General features: G+C 34.0%; 1 protein-coding gene across 4 annotated transcripts in view; it reads right to left on the reverse strand.

The window, feature by feature from the left end:
* Positions 1 to 14,967, reverse strand: part of LOC126736984 (epsin-2) — a 29,059-nt gene that overhangs the window by 7,304 nt on the left and 6,788 nt on the right. The window contains exons 2-7 of one of the 4 annotated variants that reach the window (XM_050441639.1): positions 10,526 to 10,575; positions 10,251 to 10,446; positions 10,032 to 10,197; positions 9,752 to 9,973; positions 9,516 to 9,690; positions 2,245 to 2,359 (exon numbers count right to left, since the gene is read on the reverse strand). In XM_050441639.1, the coding sequence (XP_050297596.1) occupies positions 2,245 to 2,359; positions 9,516 to 9,690; positions 9,752 to 9,973; positions 10,032 to 10,197; positions 10,251 to 10,446; positions 10,526 to 10,527 (876 nt within the window). In that variant the 5' untranslated portion in view covers positions 10,528 to 10,575. Of the gene's footprint in view, positions 1 to 2,244; positions 2,360 to 9,515; positions 9,691 to 9,751; positions 9,974 to 10,031; positions 10,198 to 10,250; positions 10,455 to 10,525; positions 10,576 to 14,967 lie in introns of all 4 variants that reach the window. The other 3 variants (XM_050441637.1, XM_050441640.1, XM_050441638.1) reach the window with 3 other exon arrangements.

Below are 14,967 nucleotides of genomic sequence, written 5' to 3' on the forward strand. Positions count from 1 at the left end.
GGTAGAATTTCTTAAGTATCGCTTAAATGAAGCCATACTGGAGAAAAATATATCATTATATAAATTAGTTTCTTAAAAATTATTAAAGCTACGGGCGCATCTGAACAATGGAGAGTTAGACAAATAGTTTGAAGAATATCTTGAGATGCTAAAGGTCGATCTATTACGCAAAATTTAAGGATTAACGTTGATATGTAAATTTTCCAGACAGAAAGGGCAGTCTATTAAATTATTAATAATTTTATAAATCAAAATTGTTTCTACGACTCTCTAAGGGGCTTCATACCATAAAATTTTAAGTTATAGTTAGCTTTAATAGACAAAAAATTTCTTTGTCTATTAAAGCGAAAATTTACTATATTTACAAACTTGCGTTGAACTCTTTCAATTTGGTCAATATATTTGTGATACATCGGATTCCAAGCAACTGTCGCATATTCTATAGTAGGTTTAACGAATGCATTATATAATAATATTAATGAAGATTGATTACTAAAACCCTTTGTAATTCGAGATATAAAACCGAGATTTTTTAGAGCTTTCTGAACAATGTTTTCTATATAAACGTCGAAGAGCAGTCTGGAATCCAACGTCACACCTAAATCCTTAATAAACTCCACATACTTCAAGATAGTGTTGAATAATAAAGTGGATTGTCCATGTTTGATGCAGGCGTTGAGGTTTAATGTTACATCACGGCAGTTAAGACTTAGTGATCTTTTTAATTTACCTTTCAGAAATACTAACAGTTGTCAGTCATCTCCACTGTGTAGAATGATGAGATTATCAGATTTTTATAATAACATAGATCTCTTTTTTGAAACCCAGAAAAACCTGAGAGGTGTATTGAAGAGAGAGCTACTATAATTCGTGTCCCAGACTTTTTCTTTTGTGTAGGAATTAGTATTTACAGATTAGTATTTAAAATTTAATAGTCTTTTTCTGGTTTAGCAATTGTTAAGTGTATTTAACTTTAGTGTTTGCAAGTTTATATTTGCTTGTATATTTATGAGTGGATACTGTAGTGGGTTTACCTGTATCCTTAATTAATAAAAAATAAATAAATAAATAGTGCCCCCGAGATAGACATCACATTTGTTTTGGGTCTGAGATGGTTTTCTGCTAAAAAGTATAGAATGACATTTTTCTGGATTCATAAATAATTTATGTAAGGTACAGTACCTTTCAAAATTTGCAAGATCAGATTTCAGGGCACGAAAATCTGATACCTTCTTAATTGTTGTAAAGATTTTTAGGTCATCTGCATATGCAAGATATCTACAGGTAGAGGAACATTGACCAATGTCATTTAAAAAAATTGAGAACAAAATCGGTCCCAAACGAGAACCTTGCGGTACTCCTGAAGTTACGGTTGTACAAGAAGACTTTACTCCATTTATGTCAACGTACTGAGAGCGATTTTTTAGATAACTTTTAATGATATTTCCAGAGTATAGGGACATATGTCCGGGAAATGGTCCCTACAGCCCTAAGACACAAAGGACGTTAAACTGCCTAAATAGCATTTAATTTTTGCCTTTTGGAATGGTATTATCATAATAATTAATCAAAATGTCTTTCTTCAACCTGAATACACCGATTTAGACGTCGCACATGATTTCGTTCGTCGCAGATGGTATTTGTTTTAAGTGATTCTGTACCGCTATAATGCGTCTAATTAAGTAATTATTCTATTTCTACGGGAGTTTCGTAGACCAAAGGCTTTACATTTCCCCACAGGAAAAAAATCTAGCGACGTTAAATCAAGTGTCACACAAGCATCGGTTAATTTTTTAAACATTGACATTGACGTTGACATTTTGAACAATAATTGTTCTGATGATATCAGGTACAAAAGGCAAAAATTAAATGGATCAAATTCTATTTAGGCAACTCATCGTCTTTCTAAATCTTAACGCGTCTTAGGGCCGTAGTTCCATAGTGACACCTTTCCAGATATTATATACCTTTCCTATATACTCTATACTCTATACTGTTTTCTACTGTTGCACTGAATAACCCCTACAAGTTTGATCCCACCCTGTATTTAAAAAACAGGATAGATATTAAGTCAGCTATGAGAAAATGCCAATAATTGTTTGTTTACGGGGATATTTCTAGCGTCTTTACGTTCGTACTTACGTACCGACAATCCGAATCCGAATAAATTTAAATCCAAAGACTGAGAATTAAAAAAGGTGTGCAACAACAAAAAATCGTATTTTTTTTAAAAATAGGGTTTACCTGTGGCCGAGGGGGCTGCGGCATGCCCCAAGGGTCAACGGGGGTGGGGTCTCCGCCCAAATTGACGTCCAGCAGGTCCACCAAGTGGCTTTTGTGCACTTTATCTTGCGATTTTCTGTAAAGCAACTAATTAAGTACTCTAGCAATCACAATACATTTGAAAGTTAAATATCAATGCAAATATAATAATGCATGCTGTACAGTGGTTCGATTTCCGATACTTTACCCACGTATTGTACGTTCAATTTTATCGACGATTTGGATATGGTTCGCCTAAATAACGACGTGCTAATAAACTAAAATGGGCAGGAGCCCCATCGTGCATAAACCACGTTACTCTTCTAACATCTAGGGGTACTGCCTCAAGAAGTCCTGAAAGTATATCTCGGAGAACACGAGTGTATGTTTTCCCATTCAATCTCTGTGATAGAAAATGTGGGCCAATAAGGTGGTCTTCAATTATTCCAACCCATACATTTAAAGAAAATTGTTGTTGGGGATTTTCATCTACCCAAATGTGTAAAAATCTCTCTTTGTAAAAATTAGCTTCGTCGGTAAACAGAATCTGCCTTAAAAACTAAGGGTTTTGCTCAACGACTTCTAACGTCCAACGAGAAAATTCAAGACGCCTAGGAAAATCTCGTGGTAATAGAACCTGGACTCCTTAAAAATAGTCCATACTGTCATATGATTGACATGTAGCTGCAAACCAATTTTTCTAGTACTGGTGTCATCAATCATACTGGTTCATCAATTAAATTAAGTACTGCTTCTTCCAATTCCGGTGTTCTAATATCGCGTTGGCGATCACAATCATGCTTTCTTGGTTGAAAAGTTCCAGTTTCTCGTAGACTTTGATGAAGACGTGCAAATTAATGTATGATGAGGTGCCATTCGTTGAGAGAAACATGTCGCGGACTATTTTATACCGCTGTCAAAACATGACAATGGTACGCTTGCAGCGGACTATTGTTTTTCCGGCTTTGTAAAATTCAGAGCGTGGATCTGCCTGTTTCGTTGCAACTATGAGTGTGTAAACAACTTTGGCACAAAAACAATGCCTTTATTGGTATTTAAGTAGGTTAATCTTGTAAAAAGTGATCACATTTACTAAAGAGAGAAGGCGGTTTTTCGGTTTTAATACTATTATACAGTGGGAGTCTGGAACTTGGAAGAAATTTAGTAGTTCTTGTACTTTTTTTTTCAAAATAATCCTTGAATCCATTGGTTAGGATTTTTAGATAAAAAAAGAAAAATGTCCAAGGAATCTTGGAATATTGTGAATGAACTGAGGGATACAGGAAGAAAAGTTCATTAGAATCTAAACGACCTGACACCAGTAATGTTCTGATAATAAAGCCATGTTTTGAGTTATTTATTTATTTATCAACGAAAAACTCCAGTCATACATAAAAATACATTAATAATTAAGTCACCCATCTTATAACATGGCTTTAAAACTATCATAAAACAAGTGTAATAGAAAATTCAAAAATTAAATTTAGATAACAAACTAAATATAAATTTTGATAATCAATGGTGAACAAAATATGAAAATATGATAGCAGTTCCTTACGTTTCACACTAAACCCATTAAATGACTTAAAGAAATCAACCTGACTAAATTTCTCATTAAAATGTCTTTGCACTACAGAAATTGAAATGTTGTATCCATAATTGGTATGATCAAATGGCACTATAAATAAATGAGAATTTCTAGTATGTTGACTTGGAACATGAAAATTAAGAAGACTGAGAAGTTTAATAGAATTAATATGCCCCTTGGCAAGTTTATGTGAGAAAAACATCTGGCTGCAATGTCGTCTAGATTCTAGTGTCCTAAGGCCAAAAATTTAACATCCTTCAAGGTAATTCATATGTGAAATATCATCTGTTAACCTAAAGGCCCGCAGCCTGACAAACTTATGCTAGACAGTCTGTAATAGATCAATATGGCACTGGTAACCAGGTGTTATTCTAAACATGATCAAAAAATCTTAAATATGATGTGAAATCAGACGAAGTTCCTGGTAAGCCTTTCCCACCAATGATAAAAATGATCATTGAAAGATAAATCAGAATCTAAAATTACACTCAGATCTTTAATTTTTTCCCTATTAATATTATTTCCATCGACACTATAGGAAAAATCAAGAAAATTCCCACTACAAGTAAGAGATGTTACTGAGTACTTTGATCTGAAGACCACTTAGACAAATGGTCTAAATCTAACTGAAGGGCAAAAGAATCTTGCTTAGATAAAATTGTTTTAACAAGTTTAATATCATCCGCAAATGAAAGATGATTAGAATGAATTATAAAGACCCACCGACTCTTACACATTGCAATTTTCCACACAAGGACAGACCCTCTGATACCCATTAACTCCAATTTACCAATTAAAAGTTTGTGGTTGACCTGGTCAAAGGCCTTACTAGAATCGGTATATAAACTGTCTGTATTTAAGTTGTATTTAACTCTGGAAACTGGATTAAGTCCAATCAATGTTTTTTAATTTATTTATATTATTTATTTATCGGCCTTAAAAACTGAGGGTTTTGCTCAACGATTTCTAACATCCAACGAGAAAATTCAAGACGCCTAGGAAAATGTCGTGGTAATAGAGCCTGGACTCGTTGTACGTGATATGGATACTGACTGATCTTTGAAAATACTCCATACCGTCATAACATTGACATGTTGCTGCAGACCAATTTTTCTAGTACTAGTGTCAGGTTGTTCATCAATTAAATTAAGTACTGCTTCTTCCGAATTATGATTCACCAAAATCACGCTTTTTTAATTGAAAATTTCTCAGATTCTTTGATGAAGGCGTGCAAATAATGTATGACGAGGTGCCATTCGTTGAGGGTACGTTTCAGCATACATTCTAGATGCTTGCAATGAATTTCCGTTAGCAAGACCATAAACAAAATGCATATCGGTTATTTCTGCATTTGAATAATTTGCACAAAAAAGTTTCTACTTTAAAGGAGGCAAGAACTGACAATCAACCAACAATCATCAGCAGACATTTAACAGGTTCTACAATACATTGAAAGAACTCGTCCATTATCTTTTTGTTTAAATTTTGTTTATTATATTTTTTTTCTACACTACATTATTTAAGGTTGAGTAAAAAACAAAAAAGGGTTAAAAGATTAAGTAAACAATGGTATACCATATTTTCCATCAAAAATGTTTACTTTAAGTCTTGCACGAACGTCAGTGATACAAATTAAAAAAATTAGTGAGCCTCAGAAAATGCCTTTTGAGAAAATGCATACCAAATACTGCCGTCCTTAGTTAAAACATCCTAACTCGCAAATCGATGAAGCTGAGAAAATTGAGATTTTATGAAAACTTATATGCAGTCCTCATATTTTGAAGTAAATACCTGATTCTATTTATATGCTTAGAAATTAGTTTTTTACATTTGTGGGTAAAGTTTAATAAAGGACTAGATTCAAAATTTGGTGAAATTTTAGAAAAAAAAAGTTAGATAGGACTTTTTAACTTAGTAAAGTAATTATAATAAAAATATATACATATATTTTTAGACTGATTTTTAGTAAAGACACAGGAGTTACATTTCAAATTAACATTATAACTAAACTACTAACTAATAAAACATTAGAAGATTAAAAACAGATTGAAAGTAAATCGTGAAATTATGAATGGAAACCAGTTACTTAAAAAGTGCTTTACTCTTATTGGAAATCTACATTTTCTTTATTGTCAGTATCATTATTTTGGGAAACGGCTAATTCCTCCCTCGAATTGGCAATTACGGCAAGAAGGTTTTGGTAACCCATCCTTATAATATCTAACACTTAAAAATTTCAAGAGCTTAAATTCTTCCGGAAAGGCATTTTTGTAGTACAACACATTTCTTCCCTTTTAAAGTGCAAATGTACCATATTCTACAAGTAAGGTTTGGGAACAATTTTTTGAAGCTTAAACTTGGATCAACATTTCCATTCAAAAAAGTTTTGTATGTTTATCTCTTTTACACGGACCTTAGATAAGTTTTCCTTTTTTACAGCCGATTTAAAATCATTAAAATCGAATAGCTTACCGTGCCTTTTCAATGATTATTCTAGCTGATGTTACATTAAAAGTATTTTATTTCCAAATTCTTCAGTTCAGTCTCGGCAGAGCTTACAACGAAAACAAAATAAGGTCCAATTTTTGTTTTGAGCTTCACAGTTGTCAAGTCAGATCGTAATATTACGCATGCCTCTGTTATATAAACAAATAATAAAAAAAAGTTGAAATTAAATCTTCCTTATTTCGACTCGCAACCCCTTCGTATACCCCTTGCCATATTATTGCCACTGGCTTAGCACTTTTTGAATATGTCTCTACTGGCACAAATGAATATTCTATAAACGGTATGCTACTTTTTTTAGGACATTTTAACTTAGAAAAAGCTAGATACGACATTTTAATTTGGGATTATCGTCTTTTCTGCACATAGGACAATATATTTAGGTGAATTTAAGGCATAAAAAATGTAGTTAGGACTTTCTAATTTAGCCAAGGAGGTAGATACCATTTGATAGGTTAATAAAATGTAATAAGCGAAAAAAAGAGAATTTTGTAGTTAGGACGACTTAACTAAGGAGGGCAGAATAGTACTAAAATATCTACAGGGGTTGCACAGGTATTGTAAAAAACATATATTTTTCTTCAATCTTTACTACCCGGTATCTCAAAAGTTAGGACTTTTAGGACATACCTTCATATAAAGTTTTTTCTTAAAATTTACCCAAGAATCAGCCCTTGAATTTTTTCGCATCTATTCATTTACACCCTGTATATCATAAATAATTAGATTAAAAACATGTTTGGTTTACCTACTGTTATTAGATTAACCCTTTAAGATATAACTGGTAAATATTAAAAAGACAACTCGAAAGGTTCAAAAAAGATTAACGGTAGGTGCAGGTCATAAATTATTAATTATATTGTAAATATACAGGGTGTTAAAAAAAACGAGTGAAAACGTCAAAAGAAAAACAAAAATTCATATAAACATGGGTCCGGAAAAGCTTCCTCAGGGAGCTAGAGCTCTTTGAAAATAACCTTTAAAAATTAGTTTTTTTTTTAATAGCTCCGGATTTACTTTAGCTACCGTAACCAATTTTGGGAGGTAAATTATTGTTAGTACGTTTATTCTTTTGAACCTACTAAATAAAAAAAAAAAAATTACCAGGGGCTTCAGAATCAGGGGGATATTTGGAAAATTTAGGCCAATTTCTATAAGACTTTAATTTCTGCCCGTTTGGGCATTAGATTATAATGTTCCTATGCTTTTTACATAAAAAAGGTGCTCTTAGTAAAAGTCGGTAGATATCACCGTTTTTGTGGAAATTAACTAAAACCAAACTAAGATACAGCCCCTGAATTAATTATTTTAATAATAATGCTAATTCATTGCCACTGTCAGTATTTTTTAAATTTGTCACTGTCAGTATTTTTTACATGATATTAATTCCCTTTTTATTACGGTTAAGTAATGGAAGATTACACTTTTGCTGAATACGCCGATATGCTTTTAATTTATGGAGAAGTTCGATGTAATGGTAGAGCTGCTTCTCGACTATATGAAGCGCGGTTTCCCGAAAGGCGAATCCCAGCTCACACACTTTTTGAAAGGGTCAATCAACGGCTCAGGGAGACGTTGGCTCCGTTAAAATAAAACGCCAAGATAATGGCGAGCAAAGGAACATCCGAATCCCGGATTTTGAGGAAGAAGTGCTTCAGCGATTTGAAGATAACCCATCAGTAAGTACTCGAGCAGTAGCTGATGCGATGCATGTAAATCATGTTAGGGTATGGAACGTTGTTAAGGAACAGCTTCTTCGGCCCTACCACCTGCAAAAGGTGCAATCATTAGGACCCAATGATTTTATGCCCCGCGTGAATTTTTGCCAGTGGTTTCTTGACCGGTGTACAGAAGAACCTCAATTTCCAAAATATGTCCTTTTTACTGACGAGGCTTTATTTACAAAAGAAGGCACTTTTAATTCTAAGAATAATCATGTGTGGAGTGAGGAAAACCCTTATGGTATTTACGCCAGATTTTTTAAAAATTGTTTATTAATAATAATAGGTAATTCATTTTTGTATCTCATAACTTGCTTTTCGTCGTGCAAACTTGCGTTTCACAAAAACGGTGATATTTACCATTTACCGACTTTTACTAAGAGCACCTTTTTATGTAAAAAGCATAGGAACATCATAATCTAATGCCCAAACGGGCAGAAATTAAAGTCTTAAAGAAATGGGCCTAAATTAACCAAAAACCCGCCTGATTCTGAAGCCCCTGGTAAATATTTTTTTTATTTAGTAGGTTCAAAAGAATAAACGTACTAACAATAATTTACCTCCCAAAATTGGTTGCGGTAGCTAAAGTAGTTCCGGAGCTATTAAAAAAAAACTAGTTTTTAAAGGTTATTTTCAAAGAGCTCTAGCTCCCTGAGGAAGCTTTTCCGGACCTATGTTTATATTATCAACGGAACACCCTGTATAGGTACTAAATTTCCCTTTCTTTGATAATCCAACTATTATAATACACTAATAAATTCACAATTACATTAATAGAATACCTGCATATACAAATACCATATTTTATGCGTAATTCCCAGTGGGACTAATTTTTTCCTTTTAACCAATTTAAAATGTTATCCTGCGTTATACTAAAAAAAATCTTTATTAGCATCAATTTTTTACAATGGTTTAACTATATAACAATTAAAGTTTTAATATATTGCCCTCATTCCCTTCTAAAGATATTTATATTATTCCAGCTCTTTATATAATCAAATATAAACTATTTTGACCTGCATCAGTATTTACCCTGTCTAAGTAAAAAGTATTTTTTGATCTTGTATTGTGTTGATGAATGTCACTAACAAACTTACAGATTTACTTACTCGTAAAATTTCATAGTTCAAAAAATGTACTGTTGTCAGTCCTGTTTTTCTTCTTTTAAGATTCAAATAAGAATAAAGTAAAAACTATGCATAATATAGCTCAAATTGGCAACTCAATAGATGAGTAGTAATACCCATAAATCCATTAACTCCAATTTACCAATTAAAAGTTTGTGATTGACCTATAATGATTGATATATAAATTGTCTGAATTTAAGCAGCAAACTCTGGAAACTGGATTAAGTCCATCAATGTTTTTATGCTCACTTTTTAATTTATTTCACTCACACTTTCAGACAAGCCAGAGATCCTTTTAATCTTAACACTTACTTGAAATCTTGTTGGCTCTGACTAAGAGCCAACTGCAACCTAACGTCATCGGACTTCCTCTTCTGTTCCTCCTGTTCCGCCTCCTCCCTGGACATAGCCAAGGCCAGTTGCAGCTGTAATTCTTCTTCGCCGGCGGTTTGCGGTCGCGCGATTTCTATGTCTCTCGGTAATTCCGCTAAAATAAAGAATTAATTAACGGTTAGGTTAGGTTTTTTTAGAGGTAGTTTTCTTTTTACCGGATTCACCGCTTTCGTTCCAATCGCTGCTCCTGAAGGCCGGATATCGGGGACTGGTCGGCGTATCGAGACCGCCATCGCTCCCGAACCCGCTGGCGCTCTGAGCGAACCGTTCTTTCGCCTTAAGGGCCCTCGCCCTTTCGTTTTTCAGTCTTTCGTCGTCCTTCAGCAGGTTCACCAGCTGTTTGGCCTTCTCCCTCACATTTTGCCCTTGATCTTTACCTAAAGTTACACACATAACACTGAGGAGCCAAATTTACTTTCACCTAACTATAACTACCTTCTTCGATATGCTGGAAATCTTTTAAGGTCTGTATAGCATAAATGTTTTCCTTGCACTGCTGCCCAACTTTTTCCGACCCGGTTTTGATAAGATATTCAAGCAAAACCAAGGCTTTATACACATGCCTCCAGTTTTTACCGTGATCATTTAGGCGTTTCCATACCTGCAATTTTTGAAATTTTAGAAACTCAAGCCAGATAAACGGACCGTTTGTACCATCTGCATAATTTCACTGAAGGCAACAACATTGTAAGTGAGATCGGCGATTTCGGCCATTATAGTGCTAGAGGGGCCCCAGTGGTCGTTCGAGGTCGCCTCCCTCACCTTCTTCTGGGCATCCGAGTAGTTGTGCGCGAAATTTTTGATATTTCGCCGGATCCCCGCCACATTCACTTGCATATCGTTCGAGCCCCTACGCATCTACCCCGGTTAAAAAGTGGTTCAAAAAAATGCCTAAATCTTATTTAAAACTATCATAAAATTAAACTTACATTGAAGCTGTTTGTAGAACTCTGGTTAGGCCAAAAGTTATTGCTTATAGCTGCAAAAATCAAATATTAACACGGTTAAAACACAAAATCAAATCATGCATTCAGGCCAATGTATATGGCTTCCTCGAGAGACATTCAAATAATTTACGTAAACTAATAAATCTTAAATCAATACTATGGTTGGCTTCAACAAAAAAAAAACTGTAGAGTAATATATTTACATGTTAAAGTGATAAATTTGCCTTATCTAGATTGCCTCTAGATATGACACAAAGGACATGATGAGGTTCTTAAAATAATAAAACTGTTGATAAGGAAAAATAATTGTAATCAGGTAATTACTGAACCGGTCTGATTAGAAATAAATAAAATGTTCTTTAAGGCAATATTAGGTGTTTTTCTTTACGTATTATTTATTATACAGGCTGCATATTAGAGAAATATTTAAACTTTTTTAATGACTATCATGTAGTGCTGTTTGTTTGCTTCTTTTTTATTAGTGAATATATAAATAGATGTGTCTTGTACAGGCCAAACATGTGTAATACTGTGACCTTATATTCCAATATATTTGAGACCAGTGATTTGAGGTTTAATCTATTAATTACTATTTAATTTAAGCAAGGACTATTTCGTCGAGTTTGTTGTGAGAAATTATTCCAAAAGCCTTGGATTTTTTGAAAAATCAAGTTTCCAAGAAAATACGTAAATCTACGGTTATTCCGGGAGTTTTTTTTAAGAAGAAACTTAAATTAATTTCCTGGCTGAATGCTTGGAAAACAATTTTTACGACTTTCTGTTAAAAAAAAAAATAAAAGATTATCAATATCAATTGGCTATAAAAAGCGCAAAATTTCGTCAATTTTCTGTAAGAAAATTAATTTTTAACTTAATTTCATTTGTCTAAAATAAAGCTTCGACTTCCTCGAAGAAACAAACGATGACTTCGATTGCCTGGAAAAAACAAAAAATTACTTTAGTTGTTTGGAGCTGGCACAAAACGGTGCCGATAGTTGGGACAAAAGAAATAATGCCTGGAAGAATAAAAAAATTACTTTAAATGCCAACAGAGTATATTTTTGAAAAATGTCAACTTTCCAGAATAATACGTAATGTCAAAGTTATTTCAGCAGTTTTTTCAAAGGAGATGTCAAATTTCCAGATAAATACGTAATGACAAGGGTATTTCAGGAGTTTTTTCAAAGAAGAAAGCTAAATTGTTTTCCTGGATGCTTGGAAGATATAAAAAGTTTATTTCAAATACATACAACATACGAAAAGTAACATTTCAAGATGATTCAAGACATATTAGAGACGTGAAATGCGGTAGAAACCCAAATAATGGACTTTTGACCCCCTTTTTAACATGAAAACCCATCTGAGACCCAGGAATTATTGACGATCGCAATTAAATGCTGGTTCACGTCTGTAATTAGTTCAATTACATACGAAAAGTAACATTTCAAGATGATTCAAGGCATATTAGAGACGTGAAATGCGGTAGAAACCCAAATAATCAACTTTTGACTCACTTTTTGGCATGAAAACTTATCTGAAACCCAGGAATCATTGACGATCGCAATAAATTGATGGTTCACGTCTGTGATTAGTTCAATTACATACGAAAAGTAAGATTTTAAGATGATTCAAGGCATATTAGAGACGTGATATGCGGTAGAAACCCAAATAATCGACTTTTGACCCACTTTTTGGCATGAAAACCCATCTGAGACCCAGGAATCATTGACGATCGCAATAAATTGATGGTTCACGTCTGTGACTAGTTCAGTTACATATGAAAAGTAACATTTCAAGATGATTCAAGGCATATTAGAGACGTGAAATGCGGTAGAAACCCAAATAATGGACTTTTTACCCACTTTTTGGCATGAAAACCCATCTGAGACCCAGGAATCATTGACGATCGCAATAAATTGATGGTTCAGGTCTGTGATTAGTTCAATTACATACGAAAAGTAACATTTCAAAATGATTCAAGGCATATTAGAGACGTGAAATGCGGTAAAAACCCAAATAATGGACTTTTTACCCACTTTTTGGCATGAAAACCCATCTGAGACCCAGGAATCATTGACGATCGCAATAAATTGATGGTTCACGTCTGTGATTAGTTCAATTACGTACGAAAAGTAACATTTCAAGATGATTCAAGGCATATTAGAGACGTAAAATGCGGTAGAAACCCAAATAATGGACTTTTTACCCACTTTTTGGCATGAAAACCCATCTGAGACCCAGGAATCATTGACGATCGCAATAAATTGATGGTTCAGGTCTGTGATTAGTTCAATTACATACGAAAAGTAACATTTCAAAATGATTCAAGACATATTAGAGACGTGAAATGCTGTAGAAACCCAAATAATCGACTTTTGACCCACTTTTTGGCATGAAAACCCATCTGAGACCCAGGAATCATTGACGATCGCAATAAATTGATGGTTCACGTCTGTGATTAGTTCAATTACATACGAAAAGTAACATTTCAAAATGATTCAAGACATATTAGAGCCGTGAAATGCGGTAGAAACCCAAATAATCGACTTTTGATCCACTTTTTGGCATGAAAACCCATCTGAGACCCAGGAATCATTGACGATCGCAATAAATTGATGGTTCACGTCTGTGATTAGTTCAGTTACATACGAAAAGTAACATTTCAAGATGATTCAAGGCATATTAAAGACGTAAAATGCGGTAGAAACCCAAATAATCGACTTTTGACTCACTTTTTGGCATGAAAACCCATCTGAGATCCAGGAATCATTGACGATCGCAATAAATTGATGGTTCACGTCTGTGATTAGTTCAGTTACATAAGAAAAGTAACATTTCAAAATGATTCAAGACATATTAGAGCCGTGAAATGCGGTAGAAACCCAAATAATCGACTTTTGATCCACTTTTTGGCATGAAAACCCATCTGAGACCCAGGAATCATTGACGATCGCAATAAATTGATGGTTCACGTCTGTGATTAGTTCAGTTACATACGAAAAGTAACATTTCAAGATGATTCAAGGCATATTAAAGACGTAAAATGCGGTAGAAACCCAAATAATCGACTTTTGACTCACTTTTTGGCATGAAAACCCATCTGAGACCCAGGAATCATTGACGATCGCAATAAATTGATGGTTCACGTCTGTGATTAGTTCAGTTACATACGAAAAGTAACATTTCAAGATGATTCAAGGCATATTAAAGACGTAAAATGCGGTAGAAACCCAAATAATCGACTTTTGACTCACTTTTTGGCATGAAAACCCATCTGAGACCCAGGAATCATTGACGATCGCAATAAATTGATGGTTCACGTCTGTGATTAGTTCAATTACATACGAAAAGTAACATTTCAAGATGATTCAAGACATATTAGAGACGTGGAATGCGGTAGAAACCCAAATAATCGACTTTTGACTCACTTTTTTGCATGAAAATTTATCTGAGACCCAGGAATCATTGACGATCGCAATAAATTGATGGTTCACGTCTGTGATTAATTCAATTACATACGAAAAGTAACATTTCAAAATGATTCAAGGCATATTAGAGACGTGAAATGCGGTAGAAACCCAAATAATCGACTTTTGACTCACTTTTTTGCATGAAAATTTATCTGAGACCCAGGAATCATTGACGATCGCAATAAATTGATGGTTCACGTCTATGATTAGTTCAATTACATACGAAAAGTAACATTTCAAGATGATTCAAGACATATTAGAGACGTGAAATGCGGTAGAATGCGAAATAATGGACTTTTGACCCACTTTTTGGCATGAAAACCCATCTGAGACCCAGGAATCATTGACGATCGCAATAAATTGATGGTTCACGTCTGTGATTAATTCAATTACATACGAAAAGTAACATTTCAAAATGATTCAAGGCATATTAGAGACGTGAGATGCGGTAGAAACCCAAATAATGGACTTTTGACCCCCTTTTTAACATGAAAACCCATCTGAGACTCAGGAATCATTGACGATCGCAATAAATTGATGGTTCACGTCTGTGATTAGTTCAATTACATACGAAAAGTAACATTTCAAAATGATTCAAGGCATATTAGAGACGTGAGATGCGGTAGAAACCCAAATAATCGACTTTTGACCCACTTTTTGGCATGAAAACCCATCTGAGACCCAGGAATCATTGACGATCGCAATAAATTGATGGTTCACGTCTGTGATTAGTTCAATTACATACGAAAAGTAACATTTCAAGATGATTCAAGGCATATTAGAGACGTAAAATGCGGTAGAAACCCAAATAATGGACTTTTGACCCATTTTTTGGCATGAAAACCCATCTGAGACCCAGGAATCATTGACGATCGCAATAAATTGATGGTTCACGTCTGTGATTAGTTCAATTACATACGAAAAGTAACATTTCAAAATGATTCAAGGCATATT

This window comes from Anthonomus grandis, chromosome 6 (genome assembly GCF_022605725.1).
Source record: "Anthonomus grandis grandis chromosome 6, icAntGran1.3, whole genome shotgun sequence".
Classification (NCBI taxonomy): Eukaryota; Metazoa; Arthropoda; class Insecta; order Coleoptera; family Curculionidae; genus Anthonomus; species Anthonomus grandis.